The 17,105-nt window shown below is 31.3% G+C and overlaps 1 protein-coding gene across 2 annotated transcripts; it reads right to left on the reverse strand.

Annotated features, from left to right (window-relative positions):
• Window positions 1-3,490: 3,490 nt before the first annotated feature.
• On the reverse strand, window positions 3,491-15,801 carry LOC114277810 (uncharacterized). Of its 2 annotated transcripts, none has more exons than XM_028219765.2 (10): window positions 15,194-15,801; window positions 12,456-12,593; window positions 10,218-10,598; window positions 8,382-8,486; window positions 6,491-6,631; window positions 5,304-5,507; window positions 4,931-5,023; window positions 4,618-4,729; window positions 3,908-3,943; window positions 3,491-3,769 (listed from the first exon to the last, which is right to left on the reverse strand). In XM_028219765.2, exons 1-10 carry the CDS (start codon window positions 15,677-15,679, stop codon window positions 3,762-3,764), a joined length of 1,704 nt encoding a protein of 567 aa, XP_028075566.2. In that variant the 5' UTR covers window positions 15,680-15,801; the 3' UTR covers window positions 3,491-3,761. The 2 variants fall into 2 exon arrangements, with proteins under 2 accessions (XP_028075566.2, XP_028075559.2); XM_028219758.2 differs by having other exon boundaries at window positions 3,491-3,778.
• Window positions 15,802-17,105: the final 1,304 nt, after the last annotated feature.

A 17,105-nucleotide genomic window follows, 5' to 3' on the forward strand; every position in this document is an offset into this window, starting at 1 on the left:
CCTCTCCAAGTTGATTCAGTCTTGAAATGATCTAAATAAACGTGCTTTTTATATTTTTATAAAAAAATATACAAAAAAAAAATAGAGAAGTAATATAATAAAAAAAAATAAAAAGATAAATTATATCGGAGGTGCCAAACCACCCCTAACATTCATTTTATTGACTTTTGAAGAGTAATCTTTTCAACTTTCCTTGGAATTGGAGCCTCCCTTTCACAATCTGTTCATAAATTTTATTTTTAAAAACAACACAGTTTTTTTGCTACTGAAACTAATAATTATCACTTTGTTTGGTTTCTATTTCTTAAAAACAGTTTTTAAAAAATTTTACATTCTTATTTTTCGTGTTTTTTTATTTTTACTGAATTTTTTTAATATTTTATGCAAATTTTTTATTTTCTAGACACACCTAGTATAAATACACCTAAAAAGTAAAAAAATTGTAAAAAAAATCTTTTAAAAATTCATTAAATACCAAAAATACCAAAAAAATACAAGAATTTGGTACATTTTTTATATTTTTATGTATTTCTTAATTTTTTAAAATATTTTTTCAGAATTTTTTTACTTTTTAGACACATCTAAATAAGGTGCATTTAAAAATGTAAAAAAAAATGGTTAAAATTTTAAAAATATTCACTAAAAATAAAAAAATATGAAAATTAAAAAATTCAATTTTTAAAAAACTTAATTCATAAAACTCAAACCAAACACAGTGTTTGACATTTTCAATATGTTTTGCATTTTGTCTATTCTAGAATTGGGAAATTAATCTCTTTAGACAATTTCAAAATTTGTATGGTTAAGAAATGATTAAAAGTTTCATCAGCTTTTGAAATCTCAAAAGAATATTTCTTATAAAAAAATTTCATTTTAAATTATTGGACAATAATATATTTTTTTGGCATACGTACAAGACTCTTTGCGTATATAGTTTAAATACCAAAAGAATATTTCTTATTATAAAAAAAAAATTTTAAAAAATCTAATTACTCCCAACACAATACAGAAAAAATGCGTGTGACCACTTTGTGAAGTAGTTTCATATAATATAAATTAACATGAAAAAAATACTATACATGAACATTCAATTACTATAATTAATAGTATCTACAAAGTTAATTAAAAAGATGAGTAGTACAACAACAACAACAACAATAATATTAATAATATTAACAGTGGGTATCAACAATAATTTACAGAACATTTTCATGATCACTACTCAAGCTGCAAAGGTTGAAAAAGAACATATATATACTGAACATACTCTCTCTCTCTCTCTCTCTCTCTCTCTCTCTCTCTCTCTATATATATATATATATATATGTTTGGATTGTTGGAAGAGTTATAAACGAGGGAGATTAGAATTGACAGGGAAGTGGGGAACAACAATCGGAGCAGCTTCTGCTTCAGCTTCTGTTTCTGATGTTTCAACAATTTTCCCTAATCTTCTTCTTCTACCACCTTCACCGTCGCCGCCATGTACACCTGAAGATCCATAAAAGCAGCAACAGATTCTTGCTAATATACCCATGCCTCTCTCTCTCTCTCTCTCCAACTTTATTTACAGAGACTTCCAACCAGTGTTTGACGCAAATATATAAAGACTTTTTTCACCTCTTAAAAGTCTTTTTTTTTTTTGCTTTTTTTCTTTTTATAGCAAAAATATATATCCTCAGCTTTTTGACATAGATTAAAAGCTGGACGAAAAGTTTTAATAAGTTAAGAACACAAAAATTGATAGGTAAATTACAAAAACACATCTTTAGATTTATTTAAATTATAAATTATTTTTTGTGATTTTAAAAATTATATTATGTCCCGTAAGATTTTTAATTTCATAACAAATAAGTCATTTTATTAATAAATTATTAAGTTAATTAACAGTTTTTAATAATGTTAAAATTTTATTTCAATTAATAATTCAGATAATTTTATTATTATATAGGTGAACAGTTAGAAATTTCACTTCTTCAATTAATTCTGTTAAATAAAAAATTATAATAGAAAAGTATTTGTAATTTTTCAAAGCATAAGAAACAATTTATATTTTAAATAAATATCAAGCGTGTATTTGAAATTTATCCAAAATTGATCACAAATCAAACAAAATTTACGTTTATGGACAAAAATCTTTAGTGAATCTTACCAACAAATTTTATAAATCTATTTATATATATTTTACTTTCTTTTTGTATTCGTAACAGAATTAAAAGTTAAATTTATTATTATTATTATTTTGATCCATCACTTCCACATGCACAAAATGGATTATACAACACTAGAAAAAACTTAATAATATGCCAGCAGTAAAGAAATGGTAAAACTATCCTAAGCTTTTTTATCAAGAAGGGTAAATGGGTCATTTAAATGAAAGTCTTTCTCTAATTCTGATATACCCAAACACACATTTAAAGTCTACACATACAATATTATTTTTATATAGTAAAATAAATAAATTAATAATATTGATGTGACCTTTAACAATGAGTCAAATATGCCTCCCAATCATGTTGCTGACTAATATAGTCCTCTGAAGACCTTATCTCACATTTTCACCGATCTATTTATTTAAATTATTTTTTACTACTCGTTTAAAAATAAATTATTTTAATAATTTTTTAACTCTCTAATTCAAATATGAAATAAGCTCATCTCACATTTTCACTAATCAATTTATTTAAATTATTTTTTACTACTCGTTTAAAAATAAATTATTTTAATAATTTTTTAACTTTCTAATTAAAATATAAAATAAAATAAAAAAAACTAACATATTCGTAATAATTCTCACTTTTTATGAAAAAAATATACAAAAAGTAAAAAAAATAAAATCTTACTTTTTTTTGTATAATTTATTAATTTTTTTAACTTTTCTAATAATTTTTTAAAACATAATTGCCAAACGAGGTTAACTAGCAAAAGTTACACCAAACTACATTGCTCTAAAGAAAATTTAAGGCCTCGTTTAGAAACAAATTAATTTAATAATTTTTTGACTATTTGACTAAAAAATAAACTATAAAAAACTAATATGTTTTAAATGACTTTTTGACTTTTTACGAAAAGTTTTGCAAAAAGTTAAAAAAAAAAATCTTTAATTTTTTAATATAAATTGTTAACTTTTTGACTAAAAAAATCACTTACCAAACAAGGCTTAAACAAGGCCTAAAAAAGAAATGTAAGTACAGCACAGTATAAATTTTTTAAAAAATTACATATTAATAAAAAAATATATATTTATAATTATTAATATTTACAAAATTTATCACTAATTTATAATTATTTTTACAAAATACCACTAATGTGATATTTCCCCAATAAACTACACCAAACAGGGACAATGAAATAAAAATAGATTTAAGGATGAGTTGATTTCCAACCAAGCCACAGATTCAATCCATTACCCTATTGAATCTCCCCAGCAACCAATTCCATTTCAATTACTTGGAAAACAAGAACTCATCCATAAACAAAAACAAAACTCTTATAAAGGAAAATAAAATATTTTAATTTTGCACCCAAAACAGCTCAAACTAACATGTTCCAGGAAAATACAATATTAAAATTTCACAATGATGTGAAATTGTTTCACAGAAATATTACAGTTAAAGACACTATCATCATCATTAAAATAAAGATTAAAAAGAAGAGAAAAAAAAAAATACAGGGAGTCAGCAAATGTTTTGGCAACTGCATTCGCCACAACAGTATAACTGCACAAATATGTTTGCCATCGCAAAGTAAATGATTGCAGATTCTCAGCTGCCTGCAATACCTTCAGGAAATGGCAAGACAAAATTGCACAGGTTTAAACTAGAAAAATACGAGGAAAAAAAACCAGAAAGCTCCATATATTTCTTCTATCATTTAGTTGTGCCACAACATTATCACTAGTTTCAATCACCTTGTAAGCAGTAAAGCTGCCGGATATTTCCTGATGCTGTCAAAACATCAAAAAAATCAATGGAAATGCGAGTTAAACCTTATCTTTTAACTAATTCTTCAAACAATAATACAGAAAAATAGATGTGCAAATAGTACAGAAGTTGTTTATTGAACAGAAGGAATTTTTTTTTTATCATTGTGTTCTTAACATGGTGTTTGGTTGAGGGATTTGGGAAGAAATTTGGAAAAAATATATATATATATATATGTGAAATTAGGTGAAATATATGTATATTTTATTTATATTTCACCTATCTTTTCCTTTTCCCTTTCCAAATCCCTTCCCAAATTCTCCAACCAAACGCAACATAAGAGAATTAGAAAGTTGTTATTCGAAAAGGTGTGTGTTTGGATGAGAAGGCTGGGAAAGAATTTGAAGGCAAAAAGGAATTGAGAATTGACAGTTATAAAATTCTCTGTTTGGATTTACAAGTAAATAATAAAAAGAAAGAGAAGATGGGGATTTAAATATCCTCTAAGAATTTTAATGAGGGGTTTTAAGGGTAGGGTAGTTGACCTCTCCAAACCAAAGCATGTCTTGTACTGATTGGAAATTCAATTTACTAATAATTTTCTTTCACTCAGGTCAGGGTATCTAGATACCCGTCTCCAGTATACCCAGCAGACATTCTGTATAAAATGCAAAAAATGATTAAGAGTGATGATTACCATATAACCATTCCTTGAAGTATACATGCAGTGCGCTTGATAATTCACGCTTCCGGCTGTCTTCCAGTTGCGTTTCCTTCAAAATTTGCTTGATCTCCCCTAAGTTATTGTGCTGAGACAAAACAATTATGTTTAATAAAAAAAAAATTCAATGTAATTAAGACTGATTTAGAATTGTATAAAGTCACTTCCAATAGGTATAAAATGAAAACTATTCCCTTTTTCTTGAATAAGTAGGTAAATATGTAAATCCATTATTAGAAACAGAAATCAGATGGCCATGCAAATGATCAGCATGCCTCAGTGCACGTACATTTCTATGCTGAGACGACATATACACATCTGGTAATGGAAATGGATTGCCTTTTGTAGACCCAGAGGATTCACCTTCAAACCAGTTAGGTATCTGAGCACAAAGAACAAGATCACAAAATTTAACAAGAAATATTAGCATATAGATTGAGATCAAACCCCAAAAGGAGCAACACTGTAAAATATTAGGTAGAGATCATGGTTCATGCACTGTTCAGATTCAAACAATAAAAATGCATTTAAGCTAAAGATATGCCAAATATGGAAAGTAACAAGAGTGGATGAATAGGAAAAACAAACAGACAGTAGCCAATACAACATCAATCTATAAAACAACACTTGCAAATTTGGTCTACCAAAATAAAAAAACATACCAAAAAATTTGTGAACTGATCAGAATCTAGGCGGGTAGCAGACTCAGCTTGTACATCAGACACACCTGCAGGATGAGATAATGAATCGTGTGGATCAACTACTCCTAGTGCCACAGGGTCATCCCATCTATTAATAGTTGCCTCAATACCAACTTGGTCCATGTGCGCCTCCAATTGTGAGTAAAATGTGTTATATGGTGCCACCTAATGGAAATTTGTTTGAAAAAGGAAAAACGTATTAAAAGCCAATATTTAACAGTGCTTGAAAATAAAGCAGCAGAAAAATTTATGACCAAAACAAATTGACAGCATCAAAAGACACAGCTTATGCACCAATGAGACCATTAGAGGCGAAGAAAATTACTTCAATGTTGTTTTTGGGTCTTGGATTGTGAAAGGATTTGTGGATGGAAGAGATAAGAGGGAATTTGTGAAAATAAATTAGCTTCTATTTCATTCACTTTTCCCTGCACAAATCCATTCCCAAATCCAAGATCCAAACACAGCTTTAGAATTCGAAACTAGAGAGTAAATTATTAAGACCATCAGAACTAAAGATCAGTTCAGTAGGCAATATAGAGTCAATGTCAAATTCATTCCAGTGGGACAAAACATAAAATTAATTCTAGTCTAGGAATGCACCTCCAAGTGGCATGTAACCACTCAATCTCTATAATCAGAATAATTGGATGAATATGTAAAACACACGAAAACAGAGCTAAAAGAATTTGGATGTCCACAAAAAATTACAAGTCCATTCTCTTGCGAAAGGTCAGAAACTAGATTGAAATATACATGTGATCATATTTCTATCCAACACAGCTACTATTCAAAGTAAATTTTGAGAAAAACATATTTGTTCTCATCGCATAGAAAACAGTGTACATATTCCAGGTTCTATGCAAAATGGAGTACTCTCAATCAAGTACATGGGGCAATAAAACAACCATTGAAGTCAATTAAGCTTTACAAACTCATCCGAATGTACAAAAATATAGACAACTACACAGTACCCAATCAATTAAATAAAAAACTTAACATAGCAATTGTTGGCACAGTATCCATCGAGAGAGGAAAAAATTAAAAAAAAAAAAAGGATTTTAAATAACTTTTTTGCACAATTGACAAAATTCACAAGCTATGATTAGAAGAAAGAGGAATGAAAACTTCTAAAACATGTCACACACCTGCAGCTTATGGTTGTCACCAACAATAAGAGGCCGTTGATTTACACCTAAGAAGAATACACACTCACGACAATTTGCAATACAGATTCGTTTTGCTGCTACAATGACATGAACCCGCTCACAATGTTCAACTCTTACAGCCTGTAGAGAGGGAAAAAAACATATATAGAATACACATTCAGAGCATTTCTATTAAAGAGATGACAGCATCCGTAATGTCACATTCAGAATAAATTAATGGGCAATTAGAACAAGGTTAATCATATGACATGACAAAATGCAACGGATATCATGCCCATAATAAAATAAAGGCTAAGGTTTATTATCAGTTTCTTTATGGATATAAAAAAACTACCAAACAGATATAAATCAAAATTACAATATAACAGAAACAAATAACATGGACCAAATAAAACAATTTGAATATACCATTTATATCTTATTGTTGCTAAAGAGTATTATTCAATCAGCCAATGGGAGCCCAGAAGACAACGCAAGTAAAAAATGCAAGGTGTCAAAACAAAATAAGAACAAATAAGGACGAAGCTGAAAGTTTGAAATGCTAAAATCATGAGAAGGCGTCCAGATGAACAGATGAATTTCAGTATCTCAACTCACAGTAATCTCATATTCCACATTTCATTGCACAAGGACCAAATTATAGGACATTTAATAATTACACAACTAATGATGTCCTTTAAATAGTCATGCTAATCTTTATCAGAGATGCAACACTGGAAGGAAACTTTCAGACTCCAATAAAATTTAATTTAGATTTTTTTCTTGATAACACTAGTCACCATGAAGCATATAACAAGCACAAAAAAGGAAGTTAGGAGCAACAGTATCATGTCAACATTTCCATGCCCTACACTACACCATTGATTGTAAGTCATTACCAAATACTATCAAGTACATTGACAGGCATACAGATCAACACAAAGGTCACAATACATGAGACGTATATATGCATATATATAACACAATCACACAGACAGATTAACACAAGGGTCACAATGCACAAGACGTATATATGCATATATAGTAACACAATCATGAGACCAAGAAATAGAATCATACAATCAAAGGTTTTAGTATCCTCTTTACAATCCTTGTACACTTCAGAATGTTGGTCAAAGTTTCAGTAATTCTAACCCTTAATTTGACTCCACTATGCTTAATAGGGAAAAACTAGCCACTGAAGCTCCTGCAGATAAGAACAGTTTGCCAAGACTCTAAAACCCTTACTATTACAGGAGGATGCTCCTTCAGTATCAATTCTTATGGGGAGCCAATGACCGAATTCCACAGACTATAGAATATTGATACTCTTTCTTTCCCAACAACATATCCTCACGAGTCATCATGTTACCAAGCATTCCATTTAATTTACTGTGGAGAAGTTCCAAAATGGTTGTCGTAATTTATAGAAACAGAAATAATGCACCCACAAGGAGAACTAGCCTCAAAAAAACAATACAGTAGCACAATAAAATTTTCAGACATTTATAGCATTTGACTGAAATGAGGTACCAAAAAACTGAGAGCCTTTCGGTAACTCTATTAAACAAATGGCATATTTATACGTTCTTGCAAAAGGGAGTGACTTAAGTTAATAGGCATGTCATTGGCATAGATGGAACAAATATTAGGCTCAGACTTTGAAATATACTAAATTAGAATATTATTAATTTATTATCATGACCCCAGTCTCAAATTTTAAAGAGATATACAAAAATCCAGCAATTCCAGTTGCTAGTTGTAGAGGGAATATTATCACTTTCGAATAGGCAGTGATGCTATTCAAAACAACTGTTGATCTAAAGAGTTCAGGACAATATGGTAACAATCAAAAAAAGAGAGCATAATCTTCCTGCGACTTCATAACTACCTTCCCAACAGCTCCAAGAACTATAGTCGTGTCAGAGCATCCATAGATGGTGGCATATCTCAAAGGTGCTAAAATGTAAATGACAGATTCATGACAATTTATGACCTGCAAAAATTACAACATTGTTAGAAGCCAGGCCAGAGCTAAAGCAACTTCAAACAATGAAGAAAACATAATTTCAAATTGCACACGAATGCACAATGCATGAGAGATGGCACACTAGAGAAAAGATTTAACACTGAAACTGCAGGTAGGAAGGTTTGGGTCTTGTTAGCTAGACAAGGCAACATCAGTAACAAGCTCAAAGGTTGAACTTGGCTCAGGCCGTTAAGAATTTATTGACTTAAGGCCAGACTGGGCTCTGGTTTGGCTTAGTTTAGTCATAGGCAGCATAGGGCTAATTCAAGCCACAAGCTCTTGCCTTGAAGACTTAACATGGGTCAAAGCGCAACTCTAGAGTACATGACTTTTATCTATATGAGAAGATTAATATGAAGCCATGAATTAGTTTATCAGGCTTGCACTACAATATTCCATACCTATTAATAAGCTAATGAGCTTGCATTGAAGCCCGAGCTCTGATCATGATTCTTACAGTTGAACTTACTATCGGTTAATCAACAATTGAGTGCCTCCATTTTGCAATTAGTCAATAAACAAGACACGTAAAATGCCTAAACTAGCGTTTTTTCAAGTATACATGCCTATATATTGTTGTCAAATCAGGATACAAATTGTGTATCATTTTTTAATTTTTCTGAATCATGTATCGTATTGTAAGATACTTTAATACCTTTAGAAATAGGTAGAAAAATAAATATAGTTATAAAAAAGAAATATATTATGAGAATAAAACACTAAACAATGTATAATTCTATCAATTGCAAAAGCAAAGTTCCTTAAATTAAATATGTATGCAGCAATACATATTATCTTCACAAGGTATATACATTAATAACTCAAGATTCTTAAACCATACAATAGATGTGTAAAAAAGGTTGAGAAATAAACTAAAAAGTACCATTCTCATCTCAAAAATAGCTTTTTTTTAAATAATTTTATGAAAATTTTGGACAATATTAACTTACATGAAATAATTTGAATTTTTTTTTTCAAATTTGCTATAGAAATTTAAATATTTATGTAACATTTGAATCGCATTATGTATCGCGTATCGCATATCGCATCGCATATCATATATGTATTGTAAAATACATTTAATTTAAGATACGTATTGATGATAGTATCGATTTCTTTCTGAAAGGTTTCAAATTGTAAGATACATATCGTGAATCGTAAGATACTGACAACACTTAGTAATATACATTTAGCCAAGCAATATTTTTCCATATTCTTTTAAAATCATGTTAAAGATTTTTTTTTTTGTCTCCAGGTTAAGAACACACATATAACATCACAATAAAACATTTTCAGGATAGGACATAAAACATAAAGCCAGTTATGCAAAATACACCATAATATACTTGGGTTCCTAATCAGCTTCAATCTCCATAGACCAAGCTTGATTAAATAGTGATAGATTTCAGAAGTTTAATTCTAGTGCAAATTTTGCAGTATTGAATTGAAAGTTTGAAACCACTAAAAAAGCAAACAGGTCTTCGTTGTGCCACATTGGAGGTACAGATTCCCATCCCCCATCCATTGACAGCCTAATTTGAAAAGGAACATACTCCTTGCTGACTAGAGAACTAAAAGAATAGAAAATCAAGTATGTTATACAAATGATGATATCACAACAGCTAAACACAAGATAACACATAACTCTTAGAGGTTTAAACTGGAAAAAGAAACGTTAAACCATATGAATAAACTGACCTTCACAGAAGATCCTTTCAGATCGGAAGCTTGCTTCACATATGATGATTTAGAGATCCCCTCAATAAAACTAGGACCCCTAGCACTGGTTAAGGCCTTGATTGAGCTTACACAGGCATCAGCCATTGCAACGTCCTGATCAGAGGCACTGGATGACCCATTTTCTTTCGCAGAAACTCTTTCAGAAATATGTTCCAAGGCAGAGGAAATTTTCTGTAGAAGCCAATCATGAACTAGTGTCGCAGAAACAGGAGCAGCAGGCATGTCAGGATCTGAATTAGCAAAAAATGGAGCAGCCTGGCTCAAGGGAATTCTTTCTGATCCTTTTTCACCAAAATAAATTAGAAATTCAAGGTGCTCAAACTTCTCCATTGCTAAAACCTGGTGATGGGAATAAACCAGCATTTAGAGCAAGCCAGAGAAAGTACTATAAGACAACTTTGTCTACGCACATATTCAAAATTATATGTACATCGTTGATACATGAGGACAAAAATCAAAAGCCTAAGCCTGGCCTTGCATTACAAATGTCATTGCAGCACTTTTCCAAGATGTCATACCAGCAATTTTATTAATGTGCTATTTAACAAAGGCATATTAAGAACACTTATAATCCTGCAAGTTGTGGTCGTATCTTCTTTTGGTGAGTAAGGTTTCAGTTGTATCTTGCAAATATAATTTGATCAATGAATAGACACTTTTTTTAGATGTAAAATTTATAATATTGATATTGCAGTAAAGGCTGGGGGAAGAGAACACTAGTTGAGATAATAAGGACAACTATTGGTGTGTGGTTTTTAACACAGGTTATGGCTTACAATAGAACATAACGACAAAACAAGAGCCATATGGCCCACACCGAAAAGTTGATTTGAATTAATAGACATTCACAACACAAGGCATTTGCTTTAGAAGAGCATCCACTAAAGGAGCCAAAAAGGGCCGCAACACATACACACACAAAATAGAAAAGAGCAAACCAAAACTATGCTTCCTCTAGAAAATTCAAAATCAGGATTGGAACTGTTTGATATCATTTCTGGAAATTGTGTTGTGTAATCAAGAGAGAGAGAGAGATGCAAAATACGTTGAGTAGTGCCTTACAAAAACTGATTTCCCACCCCAATCTGACCAACTTGAACCTGTCTTCTTGTGTATATATCTATAACATTGGGATTGGATTGGAGGTGGACATCCAATGTAGTCCCACAGGACTGGGTTGAGCTTTGATCTTACCCAACTAGTCTAAATTGCAGATCTAGCAGACAAAACAAGCTGAAGAGAAAATATGAGAATCGAGTTTAAGGAAAATGCTAAAGGATAACATCATTCTGGAAGTGTTTCTCTACCATCAACTGATCACCTAGGCAGGATGATTAAACAACATACTCAAAAAAAGTGAAATGACAAGACGGAGCCTAGTCTTGTCAAATATTCATTAGATATAAAGACATATCCAAAGCTAATGCAGTGACAGAACAATGCATGAGTAGATATAGTGGACCTTCATATCATGGTGCATACAAAATTGAATGACCTACCCGTTTCAAATTATGTAACATTTTAAGCCTCTACCTATCTCTTAACTTTTTAACATATCAAGAAAATAAGGCAAGACTCGGAGAGAATTTTAATTCCCATCCAAAATTAGCAAATTTCTATTTTTCATTAGTTAAAAGAGATGGAGATGAATTCTCTCTAACTCATTTCTTATCGGACCTTGAAAAAAATAATAAACATAGCAAGTTCTATGCACAAGTTTTCTTAGTGCTTTCTAATTCACAAAAAATAGAAGCCTTTCTTTTCTTGAGTTGAAATTTCTTATGGTTATGATAAATTTCTCCCCAAACCTTATTCTAATGTGCCACATAATATTAAACCACTATAATCACCAATACCAGGCTAATTTAGGACAAAATAGCATCGCAACAACGATTAAGCAGTAAGTACAAGAGTTAAAACCATCATAAATGTATTTATAGTGAACAATTTTTGTCTTTTGCTTTTTGTGTCTAAATCATAAAAGCCAAAGAATATCATCTTTCAGGTAGTAAAACTGCAAAGCATTAGAAAATGCAAGAGACGATTGCAATCAAGGGCAAGGATAATGAGACTGGTATTATCCCACCCCCAACAGGGCAGAAAATCCAGGAAATTGATTATTAATAAAAATATCAATGACCTAAATACCCCAACCAACAAATAAGTATGCCAATAGTACACAAGAATTTAAAATACCAGAGATTCTTCGCTTTCTTCCACAGAATCTGCTAAAAGAGACAGGATGTTGGCCAGGTGCTTCTGTAAATATGATAGCTGATGAGCCTCCTCATCAGCTTGTGACGGCATAAAGCGACGGCTATTGCTACGCACAAGCTGCAATGGATGTAACAAGCGTGCAAAATATCAAAACCAGAAATTATATAAAATTATTACCAAATACAAAAGTTCATAAATAATGTTCTTGCAGTTTACAAGACATGCCTTAAAGCAAATTATATACGACCATCAACTTTACTCAAATAAAACATGGTGATTGAAGAAAAATCCAGCCAAAAGATAAGGACACAACATTATTCCAATTGATTGGAGTTAACCAAACTAATTTTACAGCCTTCATTTCTGTGTTATAGCGTACATGAACTGAAAAAATAAAATAGAATAAATCTTGAAATCAATATTGGACACTCAAGGGAAGAAATGCACAGTATACGAAATCAAACACGCAGCATAGTATCCATATTAAATAATAAATACCAATACTTGTAGATACTCATGAGATACTTCTTAAACATATCCAATACTTGAAATTAATTCACTTTAATTTTGAGAAGTGTCAAATACTTTTAGAATATTTCAAGTCACGTATCCGAATTATTATGAAATTAAAATTGTAATAATTCTTTCACAACAATGGGGTGTTGTAGTTAGGATTACTACAAGAACAATCATAGTTTTTCAATATTTTGTTTAGTTCCTAGAAAAGACAAGAAAAATGGTAAGATTAAACCTACTTTATCAAAATTTATCAAATTGACATATACTGAATATGTAATACATGTGTCTATATATGCTAAATAAATCAAAAAATATAATGATACTAAAATCAATTTTCAACAATTAAATAAGCAAAGAAATTCGCATACAACACTTTTGCCTATAACACATGTAAGTGTGCAAAAGGGAAAATCATAAGGCCAATATAAATGGTTTAAGACTTGATACTGATTTTAGTATCAGTATATAGAAGACCCATATAGGATTTATTGTATCACCATATCCTTATTATATCCATGCTACATAGCTTGTAAACCATTTCAAAATACATCAATCACGTAGAAAATGCCACACTAATGCATATAATGAACAACCAAAAAATGGAAACTAGTCAAATAAAGCTAATCATATTTTCACAAACCCATTTTGATACACATCCATTCCTTCCAATCTAATGCCCCATTGCATACGGTTAACAAAAAAAAAATTCAACAAACTTTGTAGAAACAATCCACGGTCGACAGTAAAAATTAACTTACTAACATTTATTTAAAAATGGTAAATTACATTGATCTCCCTAAGGTTTGAAAAAAAATAAAATACAATAAACCCCACAAATTTAGCATAATTATATTGGACTCCCTTAAGGTTATGATTCATATAACATTTAATTCCCCTTTCATTATAATTTTGTGAGTCATATGAATGAAACAAATGATGTTCTTATCTCTTTCACACTGAAATATATATTTTACCTTATTTAGTTTTGTGTATTCACACCATTAGCATTAGTTTCGGTTCCATAAGCCACAATGAAATTAAAATGAAGGTCAATATAATTATACCAAAACTATGGCTCTTGTTGTATTTTCTCCAAATTTCAGAAGAGGTTAGTGTAATTGACCCTATAAAGGTATTTACCCATAAAGAATTGTATCACTGTATCCATATATACATGCTTCCTAGCTTATAAATCATTACAGAATACACCAATCACATTGAAAATGCCACACTAATGCCAATAATGAACAACCAAAAAATGGAAAAAAAAGAAAAAGAAAAAAAAAGTCAAATAAACCTAGTCATATTTTCACAACCCATTTTGATACGCATCCATTCCTTCCAATCTAACACCCCATTCCCATCTTCAAAAACAATCTAGTGTCAATAGTAAAAATTAAGTTCCTCAAAATTATTTAAAAAATTTATGAAGGTATCTGCCCATATATAATTTGTTGTATCACTGTGTACCATATATCCATGCTTCATAGATTGTAAACCAATTCAAAATACATCAATCACCTCGAAAATGCCACTCTAATGCAGATAATGAACAACCAAAAAAATGGAAATTTTCACAAACCCATTTGTGATTCGAATCCATTCCCTCCAATCTATGAAGCACAGGTGCGGGTATAGGTACGGGTATGGGTACTAGTAGATACATGTATGTTGATACGGTAAAATTAAAAAAAAAATGGGATACCGGGTCCGCTTGAAAAAAATATTTATTTTAAATTTATAGTAATGTAAAAATTAATTAAATGATTTAACTTGTTAAAGGCCCACCTATAATTAATATTTAATGTCAAAAGTAAAAGTATAAATCAAAATTAAATTTCAATATATTAAATAACTTACAAACTAGAGTTTAATTTTAATATCATGCTAAGGATAAAACCAAAAAATAAAAAAGAAATCTAGTGAAAGGAGTTTTATCTCTAGTAAAAGAAAATATTGTTTCAATTGAAGTGTGATATGGCTTGGTATGTACTACGTAGGTAAGTCTGGGTGAGCCAAAAATTAAGAAGAAAAATTTTGGGTACGTGTATGGTATGTTTTTCAAAAGTCCCATGCTTCATAGCTTCTAATCTAACGCCCCATTGCATACAATTAACAAAAAATTGAACAAACCCATTTTCAGACACAATTAACCACAAAATTCAACAGCATTGCTTAATAAAACGAAAATTATCCACCTGCAATGGCGAAAGAGCCGATAAATAGCCATCGAAAGCCGAAGTTGAGGGCCACACATCAGCCACCGCGGCCGAATCCTTATGCGTCCTCGGAAGCAACCGCTTATACGACTGAACATACAAAAACAAAACCAGATCATTCACATCAACCCCAATTTCCTCGATCTCAGACGGCTTTGCAGCGACAATTGGGTCCGAATCGGAGTGAAGAACGGTGGCGATTGTGTCGAGGACGAGTCGAGCGTGGTCAAGCGAGATCTGGAGGATATCGGAGATGGCGATTGAGTCGACTCGGTGGTTCGGGGACTGAGTGGATCGCTCGACGAGCTTGTCTCTGAGAGGACCTAGGGTTTGGGTACCATCGGAGAAGATGAGCTTGGGGATGGGGATGAGACCATGTTCGAATGGCTCTCTTCGAGGGTGTATATACGCCGTCGTATTGGTCGACGAGGTTGAAGGTGTTGAAGGTTCGATGGAGTCGGACATGGCGATAGATGTAGAGAGAGAAAGTGGAGGATTTTAGAGAGAGAGAGAGAGATGGGTGGGGAAGAAAAAGGTGAAGGCTTGGAAGTAACAGATCTTTGAGAAATGAAATGAAATAGAGCGAGAGACAGTGTGGGGTGGTGTGAGGTAATGATTAGATGTGGTGGGGCTCAGGGACGGTTGAAACGTGGAAAGATATGTTTGGTGCAGAGTTTGATCAAAAATGTGTTGTAGGGCCAATGGAGGTTGACTTGGGGTCAACGGGTCGTGTGATTGTAGTGTCCATAATTAAACATTTTTCACTTATGATTGGTTGTGATATTAAAATTAATGTGTCATTAATTGTATTATTGATAATCAAGCTGGTGAGACAATGACAATAGTAGTGTGTAAAAAAAAAAAAAATTAACATTTTATTAAATAAAAAATATTTTTTATTTAAATTATTATTTTTGCTAATTATGAATAATATTTTATATTGATTTTTGCTTTCTATCGTATTAATACAAGAAAGTAATAAATTTTTTTGCATAAATTATTTTTTTTATTGAAACAAAACAATGCATTATAATATATTCCTTTCATTACAAGAAAAAAAAAGCAAACAGTGACTTTTTTTTTTATGACGTTTTTCAAAAACGTTGTGAAATTTGTACAGATTTTTTTAAATTCTAAAAAAATTAAACTAAATCATCTCGTTTTGTGCGCTAGTTATTTCTTTTAAACAGTGGCTCAAGGCTATGACGTTCTTCTATTCTGATTGAACAGAGGTGTGACTTTAGGAAGAGAAAGAAATTGAGACGTTCGATCTTCGAGACATCAAACCTTCAATCTCCATCAATTCTTCAGTTGTTTGATCTGAAAAATCTTGTTATACTCTTGATTTGAGTGTATCTCTTCCTGATTGTTTGAATCCCTATGATCTAAATCGATCTAGGGCTCAAGGTTAGGGTTTTCTAGAGCGTATATCCTCCAGATTGTTTGAATCCTCATTATCTAAATCAATCTAGGGCTCAAGGTTAGGGTTTTCTGATATGAATTTGCTACATTCACACAAGATCTATTAAATTTCATGGCTAAAACGAACGATTTGGAATTGTTTTCTCTCGATTTAGTTGATTTCTAGCTTTTTTTTGCTTTTGCTTTTGCTTTGTGTTTTGTGTTTTCTCTTTTCGTTTTTGTTCCTTTACTCTTTCTAGTCCTTGTATGGAAAACTCTTCTCTTTCATCAGATTGAGCAGCAGCAATGGTGAATCGATTTATCTAGGTTTTCGAGTGCAGTGTTAGTGTCTCTAATCATGTATGGGACAAGCAAGTGGCGTTGGATGTGGATTGTAACAACCGCTCCCTTAATTAATTGTTAAATTACGTAATTTGCCTTATTTATGGGTTTATTATGCCTAATTATATGTCATGTGTTATATGTACCA

The sequence above is a fragment of the Camellia sinensis genome, chromosome 10 (genome assembly GCF_055761805.1).
Source record: "Camellia sinensis isolate YWXY chromosome 10, ASM5576180v1, whole genome shotgun sequence".
NCBI lineage: Eukaryota > Viridiplantae > Streptophyta > Magnoliopsida > Ericales > Theaceae > Camellia > Camellia sinensis.

Bases quoted from the DNA above. Each gene is read 5' to 3' on its own strand.
- LOC114277810 (XM_028219758.2), bottom strand. From the start codon at position 15,679: ATGTCCGACTCCATCGAACCTTCAACACCTTCAACCTCGTCGACCAAT. The intron at 12,594-15,193 runs GTGGATAATTTT...CATCCATTGCAG, and splicing joins CGGCTCTTTCGCCATTGCAG to CTTGTGCGTAGCAATAGCCG. The intron at 5,024-5,303 runs GTATGTTTTTTT...CTTTGTGCTCAG, and splicing joins ATCAGTTCACAAATTTTTTG to ATACCTAACTGGTTTGAAGG.